The sequence below is a fragment of the Pinus tabuliformis genome, chromosome 3_2 (genome assembly GCF_031772625.1).
Source record: "Pinus tabuliformis cultivar Carrire ecotype Pingquan chromosome 3_2, CPIR1, whole genome shotgun sequence".
Lineage (NCBI taxonomy): Eukaryota > Viridiplantae > Streptophyta > Pinopsida > Pinales > Pinaceae > Pinus > Pinus tabuliformis.
In genome coordinates this window covers 626,782,077-626,805,755 of record NC_142302.1, presented here as the reverse complement: position 1 = coordinate 626,805,755, position 23,679 = coordinate 626,782,077, and the positions used below count along the sequence as shown (strand labels likewise).

Genomic DNA, 23,679 nt, shown 5'->3' with positions numbered 1-23,679 from the left:
TCAAGTTATTTAACATAAAACAACAATAGCAATGCATACAATCACATGTTGCTATTATTCATGACTATTTGACCCATTTGCATATGACTACAGTAATCAACTAGAATCTATCATACATGTAACCATAACATCAATAGAATTAAGGCATACACATAACCATAATGCACATAACAATCCTTAACCTACATACCTACATGCCCAACATACAACCCTCTATGACGACATGGTCTTGCCTTGAGATCCAATGTTGCAACTTCACTTTAATGATTTGCATCTCCTGCTTTATCTCAGCCAACATATCAGCATCATAACAAACCAATATCATCATGATGACCTAATTGCATACAATGACCCCACAATGCATGTCTGACCTTCCATACATGCATAACCATAACCATGACAATGCATGCATATATACACCGACATGCATAACAATGCATATATAACCATACACTCATGATGACACATCACACAACAACACCATCAAACTTCACATGATGACATCACTACAACCATGATCAACACCATGAAAATGCAACAAGCACATGGACTACAAGCATAAGGAACACCTATGAAACCGACATGAATGCATGACCAACACACTGCCCATCTAGTTCGAGGGGTAAGCCATGATCTGATGCCACTTCGTAACACCCTCCTCCCACATCTACTCGAGTAACCGACCAACTAGGGAAAACATGTGATGAGAAGTTACTATGATACAATTCGACCTCCTAAATGACGTTAAGGAAGTGGAACCAATGGAAACACACCATACAGACCTTCAACATCAGCAATAGGACCCCTAAGAACCATCCCAACCTTTCTGCTAACCAACTCCTGGGTCCCACTAATTTCTTAGGCTATTAAACCTCTTGATGCTCCCATGTTATGGGCATGCCAGGGTCTAGAGAGCTCTGGATGCTCCCACAAGTCTGCATTCCTACATCCAAGGACTATTTCCAGTAGACCTGTGCTAGAGTCCGGGGAATTTAAGGCACTTTTCAAGCCTAGATTTCTGGCCACTGCCCAGAACTTGTTGTAACTTCCGAAATCCATTCAACACATGATGAAAATACTAATAAACCAAAAACTAACTCCATGACTAGGCCTGACCATCCCCAACTAGGATCGACATTCTGTCAAACAATTGGCATTAATGCAATCTACAGGTCTAAACAATAGATCTAAGCATAGGGGTCTCATACTTATCTAAGATGCGTTATGAGGCATTGCTTCCTTATCACCTTAGCTGCATTATCATCCATTGGGAAACAGATACATTATTCGTTCTTATACAAGTAGAAACATGATGAGAGCCATACATAGCCACTGTCATAATACATATTCATAATTAACATAATAACAAGAGAATTACCAAGGAAACAATAGCCATATAATCCACATATAAACCAATATAATAAGCATGAGATAAGAAGGGGAAATAACCTCATACTAATGATGCAAAATCCAACCCAGTATGGGACTACCACGTTCCACTCAACCATAGAATGGTTGAGCCAAATATCTCTTCAATCCTTCACCCCCGTGCCATATTCCAAGAATGGATGTGTGATCTCATAAAACACATCAATCAAAACCATCAAGGGCTTCCAGAGGCCAAACCACCTCAACCCATCAAACAATGATTCCACCTCACAATCAAACATCATAAAACCATCACTAGATTGGTCTCTACCTAAGTTAACCAGGGCTCTAGAGCATTTGCTCCAACACGGCTTCCAGGACTAGTAACTCAACCCATGGTTGTTTCCAGGCTCCAGAGCATTTGTCCAACCAATGCTCTAAGACTAGTAACGCAACTCACAACTTATACAGGGCTCCAAATCATTTGTCCAACCAAGGCTCCAGGACTAGTAATTCAACCCACCAAGGGCTCCAAAGTGTTTGTCCAACCAAGGCTCCAGGACTAATAACTCAACGCAAGTTGTTACAGTGCTCTAGAGTGTTTGTCCAACCAAGGATCCATTACTAATAACTCAACTCAAGCAGTTATAAGGCTCCAAAAAATTTGTCCAACCAAGGCTCCAAGAACTAATAACTCAACCCAAGCTAAAGGAAACATGAGAACCAACTAGAAAAACAAATAAATAAACGCACAACACCATGGCTATCCAGGAAGTGGAAAGGCTAGGAAAATCCATTGTCAATCCTAGGCATCCTCCATGCCAATGACAGATCATGACCAATAAAACACATGCATGTGCCATGCAAGCCAAAACTAGTGAGGAAAACATACATGCAACTCGGTACCTAGAAGCAAAACCCGTTGTAGTTGCTGATCTCGATGTCCTCTTGCGCTTTCCTACTCTTCCTTTGCCTTCTTGCTCCAAAAATCCAAGTATACCACACTCCTCCAAGAGTGCTCCAAGAAACTCTAAGTGTCCAAGAGTATGAGAGAGAGAGATAATAGAAAAGAGCTCCACCGAAACCTATCAAAAGCCTACCCATTGATCCTCATAAGCCTTTTTATTAATGAGGCCTCTATTTTCTTCATTTTCCTCCTCACATGCAACCTGTGACCTTTCACCTTCATTTTCTCCTAATTTCCTTTATTTTCATAAATAAAATACCAATAAATGCCTCATGCCTTTCCAAATCCTTTTCAATTGCCTTTGCCAATTCCCTTAGCCATAATAAAATGAATGAACACCCACTAGGATGTTTTCCCCACCATTCAGCTTGGAATATGTGTCCCATCACCGTTCCCTTATATATATTTTTACATGGAGTTTTAACCAGGGATGTTACAGCTACTCTATAAAGGAGATGGGGAAATCACCTCTAGAAGCCTATATTGTTGTGATGTAGACCACTTGACAAAACCTCCTCAAGATCAAGTGTAAACATAAATCATTCATTAGGTAACCAAAACCAAATATGTATCATAGTGGACCATACTTGATGTTAGGGGTACAACCAATGCTTCACACAAAGACCACATTGAAATATCTAACTAGACCAAGTCTTGTATAAGTGTTCCCTCTATTATGTTATCTATATATATATATAACCCTATTATATGTTTCCAACTACCAAGGGGAAGTGACAGTTCCCAGGTCAACTCATTAATCCTTAAGTGCAAGTGTAGATGGTGGTAATGGAGCGGGCATGACTTTAGGTCAAGGTGTCATAGCCAAGTGACTAGCTGATGGTGGTCCAACATCCTAGGTGTATAGATGTAAGGAGGGAGAAATTATGGAGGCATAAGTTACCCCTTTCATCATCGTATTTTTTCCATCCCTCTAGTGTGCCTTTTAATGTTTTATGATAATGCTTTGATATAGGTACATAGATTAGGAACCCAAGCTTTCATTTAAGAGATTTAACATTTATTGTGCCTTAATATGAGGCAATTTATTGTTCATGATGGTTGGGAAAATACAAGGGTTATTTTTAATGAATGGATCATCAAGTGCTTTAGGAACTAGGTGATGACTAATGTGGGGGTAGAGCTCATGCCAGGACTTTTCCCACATGCTAATATCTATCCCAACCATACTTTTCATTTTATCTTTTTATTTTAATGTGGAGTTCTTTCCTTTTATCATTGTTTTAGCTACCTCGCCCTCTAGGGAAATGTTTTCTGAACCAGACCCAAGGATGAGGATGATAATATGCCAATCCCCGTGACCAATGATCACCTCCTTAAAGAGTGGATGTAGAATAAAGGGAATGATGGAAAGTTGCAAGTAAAAAATATGATGGGCATGCTACTTGAATCAAAATCTCCTTAGTAGTGTCTTTCCCATAACCATAAGGTTTCAAATGAGGTCCCACTAGACTAGGATCAAAGACTAACCACCTACGTGAAGTGAGGTAACAAGAATACAATCAATATCTGTCAATCATCTGATTCACCCCTTGATTCATATAAGTATGCCCCAAAACTATAAGTAAAAGGATATGATTACAAAATGGTGAAAATATTTGCCTATGGATGATCCACCTTCCTTCAAGGAGCAATGCCAGATGGGAGAAAGAAATATGAGTGAAGCATATATGTGGTGGGTCCATAGCATCATGTCAAGCACTAATCAATAGGGGTGTTGGCTAGCTAGTTTCCCAAAATGGTGAAAAAATATCTAATCCACAAATTCCTAAAATATTTTTTGTAAAGATTTTTTGAAGAACAAATTTCTCCTAAGAAGAAATGTTTGTTAGTTTTTCCAAAGGTTGGGTTTTCCCAAGGTAAATTTGTGTCTCTCTTGTGTTTGGTTGTCTCCTTGTGTTCCTACTGTTATCATTTCATTATTTTTGATATTTTCTATGTGCAATTTCTCAATGATATAAGTGATATAAAATAAATGGTTAGATGAATCATTAGGAAGTGATTATCATATTAGAATATTTGCATCTATTATACACAAATCAACAGTCCAGAACCTAATGGGTATGAGGCTCCATAGGAGAGGCTTGTAGATTTAAGTCGGGAAGAGAAAGGGAGGGAGAGCATACATAATCTGTAGATAGAAAATGAACTAGAGTTCCCTACACATCAATTATCTTCAACTACTCAATTTGACCCGTGAGATAGTTGATTTCATATTTTGTCCTTAGAAGTTGTTTCCTTTGATCTATTAGAATATCCATTGTAGAGGACTATTGTGTTTCAATTTGGGCCATGTTTTCCTAGAGGTCAAAGATCTTAGAAGAAGGAAAATACATTATTTTCCACCCACCATCCTGGGCACGCATTTCATGTTCAACTAAGGTTCCGTGAAACTCCTCATGAATTAAAGAAACTGTGCAAATTGATGTCTTGGGGTTTGTATTAAAGCTATTTCTATCTAAATTGTTGAGCTAAGAAAATACAATGGCAAATAAACAATTACACACTCGACCTCCACTAATATCATAACAAGGTTCCAAAGCAGGGCTTTTACAAAGCCCTACTGAAGGGGCAATGCTATTTTATCCTTTTGTTGTACTATCACAGTAGAATTCCTCAAATTTACTCTATTCATAATGTACCTCACCATATTAATAGAGCGAGGGATGACATAAAAATATTGTTTCATGATTGTATTATAGAGAGTGAACATCTTGTTGTCTTTCAACTTAATCCTAAGCACAACTAGGTGATGAGTGTTTATATTTCCAAGCGTAATTAGGAGGAAGGGATTCAGAAGTGGAAATCCCTCCCATTGATTCATAACATTCCTTCGACATTGAAAATGGCTAGGTTGGCTAATGCATTCATCGTATGATTAATATGCCTTAAACATGGTCTGGGATTCCACAGTGGAACCAATACCTATTCAAAACCTTTTAAAAATCAAATTGAATATGGAGTCTAAAGGGATGGTTCCAAAGTAGATGCTTAATGATGAGGGTTGAATCTCCCAAAATTATTAGTTTGTAGTACTCAATTTAGTTACTTGTTTTATTCCTTGTAACACTGCATATGCTTCTACTTGGTTACTTACGGCTCTATCCATGCTAAAAAAAGTTAGTTTCTCATGTCATCTAGGGTACACTAATCCCCCTACATCTACCACTCCTTATTTAAAAAATTAACAACAAAAAATTACTAAATTTTGATTTCCATTTACCAATATATTTAATGAATTATAAATACAATTAATGAATATAGTATTAATTAAGATATACATATAATATTAAAATACATTTTTTAAAAATATTTCACCATCTATTAATATCACAAATTATTTTCTTAAAAATAATTAATAAATAATGTATACTTTAACATACACATTCTTACATATAATTTATATTTCAGCAAAATCGTCATCAAATTTAATTCACAAATCATTTAGTGAGAATTTCTTTTTTAATTTTAAATATTATATTATTGATTTTTAGGTTTTTTTTACATATATTTTATACATGTTTTTTTCCATATTTATGTTGAGTAAACATATTAATTTTGGAATAAGATTTATATAATTTTAATTTAATTATTAATAATTATTAAATGTATAGTAAAGATTTAACTTTTACAAAATATTTTAGAGTACTTTTAGTAGTATTTACAAATGAAAGATTGAGATTTGTCTCCAAAATAAATAAGTTATGCCTTTTTAATTAAATTGATTAATTAAGAAAATATCATATGAAATGACCTACGGTTTTTTTGGCATGTCATATTGATAAGTCATGGTATTGTTCCATGATATTGTAAAAATGCCTATTTAGAAATTAAGAATCCCCATGATAAAGTGTGGCAAATCTCCATGGTTAAAAATTTTGTTACATGTTTTTTTAAATGCACATATGTTTAATTTATATATTAATTCATTTTATCTTTAATAATAATAATTTAAACTAAAGTTATAATTTAATTATATTTTTATGATTTTTTAAGATTTTAGCACCTTGAGATACATCATGAACCATGAAGTGCTCTTTACCAACCATTTAACTTATATTGTTGCATTAATTTTTACATGCATAATTCAAACCATAAGAAGTTCAATCATATTTGTAATACATTATAACCTTTTTTTCCAATTATACATTAGAGAGGTAAGAATCTTCAAACTATAATCTCAAAAGTTTATATATATATATATATATATATATATATAATAAGAAAGGTTTGGTTTCAATCTCTCTATGAGAAGTATATTGGTTTACATTAATGGATTTACTAAGGATGATATTTGCAAATGTAGGTGAGTGTTCCTTGGATTTTTTTGTGAGATTTTCCTTGTAATATATTATATTTTTTAAGGAAAACCTTGTGAGATACCCCATTCCCTTTTTGATAGAATATTTGCATAAAAGGCAACTCAACTAAAAGTTACAATAGTAGTTGGTAACTTAAGGGATTCAACTAGATTCCCTTTTTGATAGAATATTTGCATAAAAGGCAATTCAACTAAAAGTTACAATAGTAGTTGGTAACTTAAGGGATTCAACTAGATTTGATCATGTGATGTATGACTTCCTTGTCGAAACATTCCTTGGATGAATGATTCAAACTAATTAAGCTAACTTCTTTCTCTTTCTCTCTTTTTCTTGGAATATATAGATAAAAGATGATGTCAATCAATTATAAGAGAAACTAGTAACTTAGAGGGATTCAAGTGGAATTTTACCTATATCTCATACTATCACAACATGGTAACAAAATTATTTAAATTTTATTAAGATATATCCACAGTGAAAAAGTAGAGTCATACAAATCATCGTAAAAAAAGAATAGATTAGTCTTAACCATCTCTCACCAAATAAATATGAAATATAACAAAATAATTAAATAACATCATAAAGAGAAGGGAACATATCCCCATCCAAATAGATTAGTCTTAACCATCTCTCACCAAATAAATATGAAATATAACAAAATAATTAAATAACATCATAAAGAGAAGGGAACATATCCCCATCCACCATGTGTTCATCCAATAAAACGTTTCCAATTTATTGATTGACTTTAACCTTGGATAATTCCTTTTCCTTTGAGTTGTGTTCCATGTAAACATGTTAGACCCTGATTTCATTCGATTGAACGAAAATTTCTTTAATTTGATCAAAGAGTGGACCCAAAGCAAGGCTTTAAGTCCATATGTTCCCTTCATCCACTTAATTACTAATTGTGAATGTTTAGATTCTTGAAACATATCCACATTGTTCTTGGAAGCCAATCTTAAGAGTGATTTAAAGGAATGCACCTGAGCCTAGTTGTCATTGCCTCTCTTAGTCTGAATATGAAAGGCTAATTAATACATTTAGTCATAAATGAAATTTCACCATCACCATGAGGTCCACAGTGTCTCTGACTTTCATAATAAAAAATTCCATAAGATTTTGGTTAATTAAGCTTTAGCACACCAATATGTCTTGGTGGCTTGCTTGATCAGATGCTTTATGTCCATATATATGTATATGCATATATGTCTCGGCGACTTCTTGATTGGATACTTTATACACACACACACACACACACACACACACACACACACACACACACACACACACACACACATACATACATATACACACACACACACACAATTTTGTGAAAAAATTCTTAGGGAGAGAAATACAATCCTAAAAGAGCACAGTATTCATGGTGATCCATAATCTCAAAGATAGTATTGGAGGGAGAGCTCTATGCTTTGCAACAACATGCTCCTCCATATTTCCTTTTTAGATCCCTCAATTAGGTCTATCCCATCAAGACTTAACATTCCCAATGAGATAGAGGAATTCTTTCAATACCTCTTTTGTAAAGGTGGTATCCATAAGAATGAGCTTGATGGTCTCCTCATTAGATTTATATAGGAAACAGGGCCCTAGCCCTTACCACAATTTCTTTCAAAGAATAACCCATATGATGACTCTACTATTCAAAGCCAACCAAAAGAAAAGTTCAGATTTTAGGGGTGTTTTTTAATTCCAAACCGGTTTCCACCGCAATCCTAAAAGAGCACAATATTCATGGTGATCCTTAATCCCAAAGATAGTATTGGAGGGAGAGCACTATGATTTGCAACAACATGCTTCTCCATATTTTCTTTTTATAGCCCTCAGCTAGTTTTTATCCCCGCAAGACCTAACAGTACCAACGGGATAGAAGAATTCTTTCAATACATATTTTGTAAAGGTGGAATCTATAATAATGTACTTCATGGTCTCCTCATTAGATTTATATAGGAGGCATGACCATAGCCCTTAACATGTTTTCTTTCAAAGGATAACCCATGTGATGACTTTCCTACTCATAGCTAACCAAAATGAAAGTTTGGATTTTAGGGGTGATTTTTTATTCCAAAGTGATTTCCACCACCAACATTCCTCGTGCACATTATCTAAACATTGCCTTGTACCTAGAACTTGTGTAAATTCCACTTGGATTACGAAGTAAACCAAAGAAGTAGAGTCCCATGCACAAGTGCTAGCTACCATGTTAAAGTAGTCCAACAAGATTCACCATAATCCTAAATCCCATGAATATAAGCGTTGATAGTCGTTGAGGTAGATAGTGTGACATGTGCAAGTGCTAATTGCATTATTGAAGTAATTTAAGGAACTCATCCTGCTATGTGCAAGTGCCAATTGCATTATTGAAGTAATTTAAGGAACTCATACTGCCATGTGCAAGTGCCAATTTCGTGCCAATTGCATTATTCAAGTAATTTAAGGAACTCATCCTGCCATGTGCAAGTGTTAATTGCATGCTGAAGTAATTTAAGGAACTCATCCTGCCATGTGCAAGTGTTAATTGCATGCTGAAGTAATTTAAAGAACTCATCTTTAAATGTTGGTTTATATCTAAGACTTCATATTGACTCTCTCCATTTAATATGCTTGAGCTCAATATGTGGGTGAGAATGATGCTTCAAATGCCTAATCCAATAATAAGGATCTAAATATATAGATGTAATCTTCTCCAAAATATTTATCACATTAGTGCAATATTTAATAATAAGGATCTAAATATATAAATGTAATCTCATCCAAAATATTTATCACATTAGTGCAAAAGATCGGATATAGATCTAAAAAAACATGCTACTACTAAATAATAAAAAAATAAAAATCAATAGTGGTCATTGGATATTTACTTCCCATTAAAATGGAATAGAGTCATCAACTTAAAACTGAAAATAGTTATCTCTAGAAATTGCAACTATCTATATACCATTCCTCACATGCCTTCTCTAGAAATTGCAACTATCTATATACCATTCCTCACATGCCTTCTCTAAATCACACCAACCATACTGTATACTCATCCTCAATATCACTCCAAATTTTTATCGCTTGGATTGCTTCAAAGGCTTTGACAAAGCTTTATTTCAACTTCAACGGTAACAACAAGAAGAAGCACAAGCAAGCAATGGGCAAGGAGGATAGTTGTGGGTGAGCGGAGCCCAAGTGCTGATGTGAATTTAGAAACCTTTGCAGAATCACATCCTCGATCACAGGTACAACAGCATTGAACCCACTAAAGAGATGCCCAACCTGGGAAAAAAAATACACATTAACTCATTTGCAACGAAAACGTAGCATGATTGTTATTTCAACTGATATTGGAGTTTCAGTGAGTGATATTCATGCGTGCAGGTAGCCGAGTTGCGTAAGTGCAAACATGGAAGTAAGTTATTAAGGATAATATAGCATTGGAAATATGAATTCTTTGGAATGGTAACGTTCGAAATAAGTACCAGGTATTTCAAAAACAAATGGCCTCAATAACATCTTATTTCTTCTATTGATACTAAAATTCTTCTAACAACATGTGATAATGTAAACAAGATCAAAATTACACGCTATAAAGTTTAAACATGCACTGGAATTGAGTTTATGATCAAAGAGGCTTTCAGTTTCATCTCAAAATAAACTCTTAATATATCACTGTACAATAGTCACTACACTCGATTATGAATTGCCCATATTCTAGTTAAGGTATATGGGTCAGACCATTTCACTAATGTGAATCCATTGATTTTATTGAGATTCCAAACTCAAAGAAGCGTTTGTGCCACTGATCGCCTGATAGTCATACGCAATCTGATTTTGCAAGGTTTTATTTAATGATTTGCATGGAGTTAGTGTTACTACGGGTTGGTCAAAATCTACGCCCACCAGAGGCTGTGTAGCAGTAGCCAACTATGTCCCTTCTAGTGCAGTGACAAGCTTGTTGATGCATGCAGATCCCGACTTTAGCTGGACCGTAGGACTGAAAGAATTTGCTCATCCAGCCATTGCATCTTTCGCTATTGTTGGACGATCTGGGCCTACATGTTTTTTTGCAGCTGCAATGTTCGGGTTTGTCATTCTATTGGGTTTCATAGTTTCTGAAAAGGAGCTTAAAATTCGTCAGGTATGATTCATGTCAATGCTTTTTTTCTATTTCTAAAGCGTCTAGAACGTATTTCAATATGATTTCTCACTCTTGATTTAGTATTTGAATTGATGTAGGAAATGCCTTCTTTAATTTGAATCTTGATTGCATTTGACGACTTTGCAAGTTGGTATAGGCATCTTTATCTGACCGTCTTTTGGGATCCAACAGGCAATGTCTATTATGGGGCTTTATAATTCAGCCTACTGGTTGACTTGGCTGACATGGGAACTTATCCTCGCATTTATATTTGCCATTCTGTTGGTCCTCTGTGGAATGATGTTCAAGTTCAACTTTTTCCTCAAAAACAGTTTCGCAATTGTGTTCCTACTGTTTTTTCTCTTTAAGTTCAATATGGTGAGTACATCCATGCCCGTTATTTTCAAACCTGTAGAGTGAAGACTTTGATTGTTGTGAAGAAAAAGAAGAATTTCAAATCCACATAGAGGCCACCAACGTTTGAATCATAATACATGCGTGTATATAATGAACATTACCTATCAACATTACAAATATGTATCTGTACGTACAAAATTGCATGAATGATTTCAAATTCTTTCAATAAATGGAAAATATTTATTATACACTCTCTAGATATGGTTCGCTTAGACATTTATACAGGATGACCTCATGTTCATAAGTTACCATTGAAATAGTTAAATAAACATCTTTGTAAAAATACAGATTTCAGATTGCAGAGATGAAATGACTTTAAACTGAGCGAAAAGAGGAGTAGAGGAGTATACATGGAGAATTAATTAATTTGGATTCTAATCTATAGGCATGAGTAGAAAATACCCACTTGACATAGATCTTGGAACAGGTTGCATTCGCCTTCATGTTGTCTGCCTTTATAAGCAAATCTTCATCTGCCACCACTGTCGGATTCTTCATCTACGTAATTGGGTTTATAACACAGGTTTGGTTTTAGCTGTGGTCGTATTTACTTCGTATCCTTGATTCAATTCTTAGTAAAATCTCCATAAAGCTAACCTTTTGGAGAACCCAAAAAAGCAGAGTTCAAATAATCCAAAACACTATATTTTCTTTTTCTATGCAGCTTACTACAACATTTGGATTTCCATATAAAAATACATATTCTATGGTGATCCGTGCCATCTGGTCCATATTTCCTCCGAATGTATTTTCTCAAGGCCTACAGTTGCTGGGAGATGCGACGAGTACAAATCAAGATGAAGGAATCAACTGGTCTAGTAGATCAAAGTGTACTTCAGCAGACCCTCACTGCGTGATCACACTGGTTTGTTAAACTGATTTCATGTTTATTATCTACATTTTCCTATTTTCCTATTTCTTTTTCTGATGAAATGCTATATGAATTGTACATTTGCGTATTTCCAAAGCCCGATTCATATTTAGCTTTGTAAGCTTTGTACCAACTTACTAAGCAGGAAACTGAGTTGGCTTGGTGAATGGGTTAAAAGTTGTAATCCCTTCTGTTTTATTTCATTTAAAGATATGACACGAGAGATGCACCATGTTTCCAGGATGGTATTTTCAAATGGCTCACTGCAACATTCTTTCTGTGGTTCATTCTCGCCATCTACTTTGACAATGCACTCCCAGATGTGAATGGTGTTAAAAAGTCTTGGTTTTACTTTTTGAAGATATCATATTGGACTGGAAATTCTAGCGATCAAGTAGAAGGTAATCAGGAAATCTAATTATTTTGCCCATCGTAGTTTCTTTCCAGTGATGTTACTGTAGTCTCCAAAATAAATGACACCCATCGATGTGCTTCAATGAGGATATTTTATTTCTGCAGGCGGTGGTTGTAGCTGTACAGGATCGGTTCCACCATTATCTGAAAGTAGCCCTGATGATGAAGATGTTGCCACAGAGGAATCATTAGCAAGGAAGCAAGTAACCGAGAATACGATGGATCCAAATGTGGTTGTCCAAGTCCGTGGCCTTGTCAAGACGTTCTCTGGTAGAAGAAACATGGTTGGTTGCTGCAAATGCAGGAAGACGGTTCCCCATCATGCTGTAAAGGTATTAACACACAATATTGGCATATGATATTTTACTAGTATAAATCAAGGATAGATGGATCTACCAAGTGCCTAGAAGTTTAAATCTTTCCGGGTGAAAACTTTTTTAGAATTTAAAATTTAAATAAAATATTTGTGTTTCACAAATTTGATCTATTTAATTTAAATATATATGACCAATTTTTAAATATAATTTTTTATTTTTACTTTTAATTAATCTTATTTCATATTTTATATGGACATTTATATATTTTTTGATATAATAAAATTATGTTATTTTTTATGGTTGAAATTAAGAATGATATAAAATTATTGATATTTTATTATATTTTTAATTAAACAAACCAAACACTTATATTTATATATATATATATATATTACTTTTCTAATGTTGAGAGTGAGTAAAATAATTTTACTACTCTTTAATACAGTTACTCCGAATGAGATTATTGATAATTTATAATACTTTTGATCAAACAAATCAAACACATACATTCATTTACCTATATTCATTTTTGTTTTTTTATTATATATAAGATGTTTACACATATATTATTTTTATTTTTTTATTATATATAAAATGTTTTATTAAATTAATATATAAGAGAAACTTATCAATTCCTTATTTAACACTGATATACACATACCTACACATTTATCACATTTATCTCCTATTAAGTTGGAGAATGAGCCTGGGCTTAATGATTCATTCTACATAAATGAAGATGCTTAATGATTCATTCTACATAAATGAAGATGCTACGAAGATTGATGAAAAAAATAATTATGTTTTTCCTTGATTTGACCAAATTTTAGGGCTTGTGGATGAACATTGAGAAAAATAAGCTATTCTGTCTCCTTGGACCCAATGGAGCAGGCAAGACAACTACAATCAATTGCCTGACTGGAATTACTCCATTAACAGCTGGTGACGGTAATTTGCTATTGCCAGATACTTTTCCCTGAACTTTACTTTTCAATCTATCATTCTGGATTACGCAACAAATTTGACTAAATGTAGATTGTGAAAGATATGGTCAGTTTCATCTGATCTGGGTCATAAGTTATCATCAGAATGGTCAGTTATCTTGCTCTGAGAAATCTTAATAATTTCTTGATGCATAATGAATATTCTAATTTCTCATCATAAGAGTAGAAATATTGGACATTTCATTTAGTCTGTGGTCAGAAAGTTTATTATCACATTATCCTATTCTTGCCTTTTATTTCCAGTGCCTGGCTTAAACAATCATCTGAGTCTTGTTATGTATTGGTAAATCAATATCAGCACTGATCTATGGGCATTCGATCAAAAGCACAAGTGGAATGTCAAACATTCGAAATGTAATGGGAGTCTGTCCTCAGGTACAACCGTCTCTTACTAAAATTGAAGTAAATTGTGAGCAGTTATGCTGAAGTATTTGTGCGTTGTCACTACAATATGAAGTGTTCTAACTTGCAATTCGTCTGCAGTTTGATATTCTGTGGGATAATCTAACAGCTCGAGAACATTTACATCTATTTGCTAGCATCAAAGGCATGCCAAGATCTGCCATTAAATCTGTATGATCTTATAGGCTTTGGTCTAATTGAAGTTTTACGTTTTCGATTATTGCCATTGAGTGCTTCTAACTATGTCTCCAAGGCTGATTTTTTTACAAAATCACCATTCACATAATGAGCAAAGTTTGGTTTTTACTGTGCAGGATGCAGAAAACTTGTTATCCCGAGTAAAGCTATCAGAAGCAGCTCATATCCGGGCTGGTAACTACAGCGGAGGAATGAAGCGCCGCCTCAGTGTGGCAATATCTCTCATAGGAGATCCTAAACTGGTTTTCTTGGATGAACCCGTATTTCCAATCATTCCACCCTGTTGACACCTATAAAGCATCGATTGAATTCTTAGAATTTGTTTCTTTACTAAACTATGCTTTCTTATTAGACTTCTCCTCCTTGTAGATCTAATTAAGGCAATTGTACACAGGTTCTTTCTTCTACTGCAAATTAGATAATAGTTTCCTCTTGTATGTTTAGATATCTTAGCCATCACCTTGATAAGATGCAATTGCAAGCCAAGTTCTGCGAACGATGGGAACCTCAGTTTTGGGAACCAGGGAACAATGCAGTCTTTGCCCATGATGGTTCCCAAGCAATTCATCGGTCACCAATTACTAAATTCCACGCAGTAATCATTTATATTGTAATATTCCCTTTTCTTGATGTGGTCAAAATGGACGGAATCTATTCATGGTATTTGCCCATGGGATCTGCCCATAGTATTTGTCTTCCTTTTTCTTTTTCCGAGGGAAAATAATAAAATAAGGTTTGTAAAGAGTCACTCAAACCTATTTAAGGGGATAGGAGATAGGCATTTGGATCATCCTGAGTTATCTATCTATTTTGTTTTTTAGTTTGATCCCATGGACGAAAACCTAGTGGGAGTAATTTGTCTGGTGGATCCATTGTGATTTCTTATTTGATGAGCAGACTTGCATGCCATTTGCGAGGGTTTCTTATGTTAATTAGAAAAAATTTCACAAGGGCATAGGCCCAGTGGGAGTAATTTGTCTGGTGGATCCATTGTGATTTCTTATTTGATGAGCAGACTTGCATGTCATTTGTGAGGGTTTCTTATGTTAATTAGAAAAAATTTCACAAGGGCAGAGGATGTTGAGATTTTCAGTTTTAATAAAATAGGCAAAAATCTCAGTAGGTGACAACAATCAGATTGTGTTGCTATATTAGCTCTATTTTGTTGGGAGAGAGTTAATGCATCCTATATTTGTTGTAAGAGGATTTATGAGGCAGTTAGATTCTCTTAGCTATAAAACAGGTGTCCATACGAATTGGGATGAGTGAGTGAGAGGTTGTGAGGAAATTGATTATCTTGTAATCTCTTGTTTGATAATAAAGATTGTCGATGCTTATGTTTTGGTGGACGTAGCCCAGAATGGTTGGGTGAACCACGTTAAACTTCTGTGTCTTTTGTGTATGGTTTATTTGCTGTTGTTGTCTTTTGGTTTGTTGCGCACTGATTGCTCTAACAAGTGGTATCAGAGCGAGTTGGAGGAGTGGCGCAGCAGAGGTGTGGCAGGCTCACGTTTGCTGGAGGCTGGAGGTGCGTTGACTGTTTTACGTGCCAATTTACCAGCGCGCTGACCTGAAAACGATGATGAACGCCAAATAGTTCAGCTTCTAGTCGCAGCTCTTTTGAAACCAAATAATCATTGTGTAGGCCACGTATATATGAAACCGTGGCACGGTTTACACCTATTTTTTTTTTAAATTGCGCTATTTGGAATTGCGCTGGCAGTGCGGTGGTTTTCAAGTGCGGTGGATTAAACATTGCTGCGTGGACCTACGCATAGAGAAAGTGTGTATGATTGCTATGAAAGCCAGACGCAGGGATTTAATCCAGTCGATGGTCGATTCATAGCGCAGAGGAGCGCTGTTGAAATTGTGTGGAAGAATGTTAATTTTGCGGCATTCAGCTTTTAAACTAAGTCTGAGTTTTATGTGAATCGATTGCCATAATGGAAGTTTGTGTGCAAGGGCATCGATATTAATTCGCCGTGAAACAAATGGTGTTGCGCAGACCTCGTATTGATTTGTTGTGCGTATGATTGCTATTCACGGTGATCAAACAACCTCAGCGCGAGTTGGAGCGGGTACATACGTGTGCAGGTGGAGTATTACATTTTTTTTTTTAAGTTTTGGCAATTGGCGCGGGTAAGCACTGAACAGGTGCGCCAAGCATTGGCGTTGGCGCTGGACCGATATGCATAAGCGCGCCAGAGCGCTAAGAGCCGAATGGGCACGGAATTTATAGGTATATGCGCGCCAATTTTTCACACTTACACCGTTTTTTAGTTGGCGCGGATCTTTTGGTGTTCAGCAAGCGCCAAGCCCATTTGTTGATTTTTTGCGCGCCAGATCCATTTACACTATTTTTTAATTGTAATCTGAAATTCAAACAACAAAGGGGTTTTTTAATGTAAAGGCAATGTAAAATAAGGCATAGGCGTTTTTCCATATATTAACTTTTTTTTTATTTAAAAGTTGGAATTGGAGATTGTTTGTTTTTAAACGAGATAGCGAAAACTCAGAGTGCCCGATTTGAAATCGAGAAGTTTAATGGCAAAAACAACTTTGAGATCTGGAAGGTAAAGATGCATGATCTCCTGGTACAACAAGGCGTGGCAAAGGCACTGTCGGGAAGATCCAAACTGCCTTACCCCGTGACAGATGATGAATGGAATGAATTGGATGGAAGAGCCTTGAGCGGTATTCGACTGTGTTTGGCTGATGATGTTTTGTTTAACATCGTGTCAGAGAAAACTGCTGCTGGTTTGTGGACGAAGCTGGAGAAGCTGTACATGACAAAATCCTTGACAAATCGGATTCTCCTGAAGCGGCAGCTATACAGTCTGCGAATGAAGGAAGGTACTTCGATTACTGATCATTTGAATGTTTTTAATACTCTACTGGTGCAATTAGAAAGCATAGAAGTAAAATTTGAATCTGAGGATAAAGCCATAACTTTATTGTGCTCGTTGCCTGAGTCATGGGATCATTTTGTTACTTCTATAAGTCTTAGTTCATCCGAAACCATTGAATTTGATGATGTCGTCGGAGCTTTGTTGTCCGAGGAGACCAAGAAGCGGTCAAATGCTGACACCTCTACATCAGAGGCAATGATGGCTAGAGGTCGTTCTAGAGAAAGACGCTCTGGTAAGCACAGCGATTCGCATTCAAAGTCAAAAGGAAAGAAGAGTAAAGTAAAGTGCTGGTTCTGCGGCAAATCGAGGCACTTGAAGAAGGATTGTTGGAAGCGACAACAAACTTCTAAAGAAGCTTCATCGACAGAGAAAAAGGAAGCAAACACGACCGATACAGGTTCGGCATCTGGTTCAGGTATGAGTGACGAAGTCTTATCAGTTAATTTGTCAAATCATGATCAACATTGGTTGTTAGATTCCGGAGCATCAAACCACATGTGTATTCATAGAGAATGGTTTAAGACGTATAGATCAGTTAATGATGGAGTCGTGTACATGGGTAATGATGTCACATCTAATATTGTGGGAATAGGGAGTATACAGCTGCAAATGTTTGATGGGACAACCAAAATGTTAACTGATGTAAGACATGTACCAGATTTAAGGAAAAATCTAATTTCACTGGGGGCACTTGACACAAATGGATATAAAACTGTAATTCAAGGTGGAGTAATGAAAATTTACAAAGGTATTTTACTAGTAATGAAAGCTAAGAAAGTAGGAAATCTATTTCAGTTAGAAGGAAGAACAGGGTCAGTTCATGTGTCTACGGTGTCTGAACATGACAGTAGTTCCATTCGCCTATGGCATCAAAGGTTGGGCCATATGAGCGAAAGAGGGTTAAAGATTTTGGCTGATCGCAAGTTACTTCCTAATCTAAGGCCTGGAAAGTTAGATTTCTGTAAACATTATCTGTTTGGCAAACAAAGTAAGCAAAAGTTTAAAACAGACAAACATACTAGTAAAGGAATACTTGATTATATCCATTCAGATGTTTGGGGTCCTGCACCTACAACCTCGTATGGTGGCTCGGCATATTTTGTATCGTTTATTGATGACTTTTCTAGGAAAGTGTGGGTCTACATGTTGAAAAAGAAGTCTGATGTTTTTACAGTTTTCAAGCAGTTTAGAGCATTGGTAGAAAACATCACTGGTAGAACTATAAAATGTTTAAGAACTGACAATGGTTGTGAGTTTACCTCCAAGGAGTTTGACAACTATTGCAAGGATGCAAGGATCGAGAGACATAAGACTACTGTTTATACTCCTCAGCAAAATGGAGTTGTTGAACGCATGAATAGGACTCTTTTGGAGAGAGCAAGGAGTACGTTGAGTAACGCTGGTTTGCAGAAGGAGTTGTGGACAGAAGCGGTGGCTACAACTTGTTATGTGATAAATCGGTCACCATCGACAGCGATAGGTTGCAAGATTCCTCAAGAGTTATGGAAAGGACACCCTTGTGATTATTCTAAACTTAGAGTGTTTGGTTGTGATGCATATGCTCTAGTACCTAAACATCAGCGAACTAAATTAGATCCAAAATCAAAAAGGTATATCTTTGTTGGATATGGTCATGGAACAAAGGGATTTAGATTGTGGGATCCTACTACCCGCAAAATCATCATCAACAGAGATGTAAAGTTTGATGAATCCTCTCTTGTACAGTTAGATGTAGATAATAAATTGAAACAGGATGATGTATCTTATTTTCAACACATTCAGTTTGACAGCACTTCTAATGACAGTCATGATGACCATAGTTTAGATTCTAGTCATGAACAGGTTTCAGAATCAGATTATGAACATGGTTCAAATGTAGGTCATGAACAGGTCTCAGATGGTGATCATGAAGAAGTTCCTACAGATGGTAGACAACCAATTGCGGAAGCACCAGAAACATCCTTAAGGAGGTCTACAAGGATCAAACGCCCTCCGAAAAGGTATGATGATTATGTTACTTCAGTTGCATTTACCGTTAATGACGATGAACCTCTGTGCTATCAGGAAGCTATAGAAGGTTCGAAAAGTGACAAATGGAAAGCAGCTATGAAGGACGAAATGATGGCCTTAGGTAAGAATGGCACATGGGATCTGGTTGAACTTCCCAAAGGCAGGAAAACTGTGGGATGTAAATGGGTTTTCAAGGTAAAACAGGGTGTGAATGATTCGAAGGACAGATACAAAGCAAGGCTGGTTGCAAAAGGGTTTTCTCAGAAAGCAGGCATTGACTTTCATGAGATATTTTCACCAGTTGTTAAAATAGTTTCAATTCGCATTGTGTTAGCATTAGTCGCTTTGCTTGATTTAGAATTACAGCAACTAGATGTTAAGACTGCTTTTTTACATGGAGATTTAGATGAGAAAATTTATATGGAACAACCGGAAGGGTTTGTTCAGCATCGCAATAAGAAATTTGTCTACAGGCTCAAGAAGTCATTGTATGGTCTGAAGCAGTCGCCTCGACAGTGGTACAAGAAATTTGATTCTTTCATGTTGAGTCAAAAATATATAAGAAGTGAATATGATCATTGTGTTTACTTTAAGCAATTAAGTAATGGCATGTTCATTATCTTAGTGTTGTATGTTGACGATATGCTTTTAGCAAGCAAAAGCATTGAAAAATCAACAGGTTAAAAACTCAGATGGCAAGGACATTTGATATGAAAGATCTAGGAGCAGCAAGACAGATTTTGGGCATGGAGATTTTCAGAGACAGGAGAAATGGTAAGCTGTGGCTATCACAACAGAAGTATATTGAGAAAATACTTTTGAGGTTTGGTATGAGCAATGTGAAGCCTGTGTCAGTCCCTTTAGCTTCCCATTTTAAGCTTTCTTCCAGTTTATGTCCTAATACAGATGAAGAAAAGGAATATATGTCTCGAATTCCATATGCCAATGTAGTAGGATGTTTGATGTATGCGATGGTTTGTACTCGACCAAATATTTCACATGCAATTGGGGTTTGTCAGTAGGTATATGGCAAATCCGGGTAAAGAACACTGGTCAGCAGTGAAATGGGTGCTTCAGTATTTGAGAGGCACAAGTAGTTATTGTATCACTTACAATAAGAGTAGTGAATTTGTTTGTGGGTATGTTGATTCTGATTTTGCAGGTGATTTGGATAAGAGAATGTCAACTTCAGGGTATGTCTTTACTCTTCCAGGTGGAGCTATTAGTTGGATGTCAAAGCTACAAAACATTGTTGTTTTATCCACTACTGAAGTAGAATACATTGTTGCTTCTCATGCTTGCAAAGAAGCGGTTTGGTTGAAAGGTTTGCTTGGTGAATTTGGTAGGTTACAGGACAACATCAAGTTACTTTGTGATAGTCAAAGTGCAATACATTTGGCTAAGAATCCGGCCTATCATAGTAAATCAAAGCATATTCCAATAAAGTACCATTTTGTAAGACAGGTTATCACTGAAAGAGGAGTCTCTCTTGAAAAGGTGTATACAAAGGAAAACTGTGCAGACATGTTCACGAAACCAGTTTTTTAGAGAAGTTGCGTTGGTGTTTGGTTTCTCTTGGCTTGCAGAAAAAATAAATAATAAAGAAACAGGGTATCAGGCTAATTGTTATCAAGGTGGAGATTGTTGAGATTTTCGGTTTTAATAAAATAGGCAAAAATCTCAGTAGGTGACAACAATCAGATTGTGTTGCTATATTAGCTCTATTTTGTTGGGAGAGAGTTAATGCATCCTATATTTGTTGTAAGAGGATTTATGAGGCAGTTAGATTCTCTTAGTTATAAAACAGGTGTCCATACGAATTGGGATGAGTGAGTGAGAGGTTGTGAGGAAATTGATTATCTTATAATCTCTTGTTTGATAATAAAGATTGTCGATGCCTATGTTTTGGTGGACGTAGCCCAGAATGGTTGGGTGAACCACGTTAAACTTCTGTGTCTTTTGTGTATGGTTTATTTGCTGTTGTTGTCTTTTGGTTTGCTGCGCACTGATTGCTCTAACAGAGGAGAGGAGTTGGCTTAGGTCTCCAGTCGTGGAAGGAAATGGCAATTGGACAGAGGCTTAATTAAAACACAAACAACAACACACCGTGAAACAGAGTAAAAACAAAATGGTTGTAGTAAATCAAACAAAATGGTTGTAGTAAATCTACTTGTGAAAGTTTAAGACCATAACACAACAAACCACACTTCAAATTATATATCAAAACATATGGAAATACATTCCCATGATAAATTGGAGGTTGTTTCTCCAAGTAAAACAAGAAAGATCTTACTGCGATTTACGCTTGACTAGCGTTGTTGCGGAGTAACACAGTAACTGATGTTTTCACGGGCCCACCAAAATTCGCTCCACCATTTTCTCTTTACCTCTTAGAGTTACAAAATGGTTGTAATAAATCTACTTGTGAACACAACAAACCACACTTTAGATTATATGTCAAAACATAGGGAAATACATTCGCATGATAAATTGGAGGTTGCTTCTCCAAGTAAAACAAGAAAGATCTTACTAGCTTTGTTGCGGAGTAACACACAGTAAAACACAGTAACTAACTGATATTTTCAGCCCCCACCAAAATTCGCTCCACCATTTTCTCTTTACCTCTCATACTTTCACCCTCTCTCTAGCTCTCTAACTTGCAAATGACCCTCTCTCTCGTTCTCTAACTTGCAAATGACTTTTACATTCATATTAATTCTAACATGCATTTTTGACATTAATACATGAGAGAGCAAATCATTAATACACAGTATGGGTGATTTTACATAATAATTGGTTTTCTAAACTTGCAGGTGTTGTGGAGTGTGGGCAATAGTAGTCGCAAAGTAAATGTTTGTCCATACCTATTTACCAAAATTCATTACATGCCTTAAACTCTCTGTTGTTTTGCGGAATGGTTAGCACTGTATTTCTGCTCTGACTTCAATCCTTTCACTTGCAAACAAAATCGCAACATGCAGAAGTTGATTGGGCAAGTATGGTGGTTGTCAGTGTGTTTAAAGCGGTGGTTGGGATTAATCACTCGTTGTAGTGTACAAAATGCCATATTGTTTTGTCCCATTAACATACCTTAGAATCCTTTTCACTGCTTGCCAATGTGTTTCCTTGGGTATCTCCATGAACCTCGACACCAAACTCACTGCATATATTATATCTGGCCTAGTGGTGGTCAAATACATCAAGCTGCCTATCATACTTTTGTATAATGTCGGATTGACATCGTTGTTGCAATCTTCTTTGCTTAACTTCAACCCCATGACAGTTGGAGTCGGTGCGGGCTCGTTGTTCTGCATATTAACCTCTCCAAAATCTCTGCTACATACTTTGATTGAGAGATAAAAATGTCATTTTATGTTTGCTTCACTTCTATGCCCAAAGAATACCTTAACAACCCCAAGTTAGTCATTTCAAACTCACTCTTCATGACTTCTTTGAAATCAACAATGAGGAAATCATCACTACCTATAAAAATGAAATCATCTACATATAAGACAATAATAAAAATATTAATATCACTCTCTTTGATGTAGAGAGTAGGCTCATCGTCACATTTTTCGAAACCATTATCCAACAAGTAAGCGTCTATCCTGCTATACCATGCACGCGGTGCTTGCTTCATCCCATAAAGAGCTTTCCTCAACCTATACACTTTGTCTTCTTGACCTTCTACTTCATAACTAGGTAGTTGCGCAATATACATTTCCTCTTTCTGCACTCCATTCAAGAACGCTGATTGTACGTCCATTTGATACACTTTCCATTTATGTTGCGCGACAATCGCCACAACTGTACACACTGTCTCCATCCTCGTGACTGGCGCAAATGTCTCCGCATAATCTCTTCCATGTTGTTGCTTGTATCCTTTGACAACTAGCCTCGCTTTATGCCTTTCAATCTTCCCATCAACATTGCTCTTGGTCTTATAGACCCACTTCACTCCAATGACATCTTTTCCTTGCAGAAGGTCCACTAGCTCCCATGTGTCATTCTTTTCTATTGCTTCTATTTCTTCCTCCATTGCCGCAACCCATTTTTCTTCTTTGACTGCATCCTCAAAATGGATTGGGTCATCTACATGACAAAATAATGCAAATAAGGAATTCAGACCAGCGCTACTATCAACTTCATCTTGCTCATAAGTTTCATTTAAATTTCTGAATTTGGTCTTCTTGTGCTTGTTGAAGATGGGCTTGACATGTCACGTGGTGTTGCGCTTTGCAGCGTGCTTGGAGAAGCACTCACTTGACTGCACGACGATGTCCTATTATTTGTTAATAGTGTTACTTCTTGCCTGCTT

General features: G+C 36.2%; 1 protein-coding gene across 1 annotated transcript in view; it reads left to right on the top strand.

The window, feature by feature from the left end:
* The window catches only part of LOC149182192 (ABC transporter A family member 2-like), a 209,667-nt gene that overhangs the window by 97,109 nt on the left and 88,879 nt on the right, over positions 1 to 23,679 (top strand). Inside the window, exons 3-12 of the mRNA XM_089418483.1 lie at positions 10,650 to 10,819; positions 11,012 to 11,197; positions 11,664 to 11,759; positions 11,901 to 12,101; positions 12,349 to 12,508; positions 12,627 to 12,853; positions 13,669 to 13,786; positions 14,141 to 14,217; positions 14,326 to 14,415; positions 14,559 to 14,702. Of these exons, the coding sequence (XP_089274609.1) occupies positions 10,650 to 10,819; positions 11,012 to 11,197; positions 11,664 to 11,759; positions 11,901 to 12,101; positions 12,349 to 12,508; positions 12,627 to 12,853; positions 13,669 to 13,786; positions 14,141 to 14,217; positions 14,326 to 14,415; positions 14,559 to 14,702 (1,469 nt within the window). The remainder of the gene's footprint in view (positions 1 to 10,649; positions 10,820 to 11,011; positions 11,198 to 11,663; positions 11,760 to 11,900; positions 12,102 to 12,348; positions 12,509 to 12,626; positions 12,854 to 13,668; positions 13,787 to 14,140; positions 14,218 to 14,325; positions 14,416 to 14,558; positions 14,703 to 23,679) is intronic.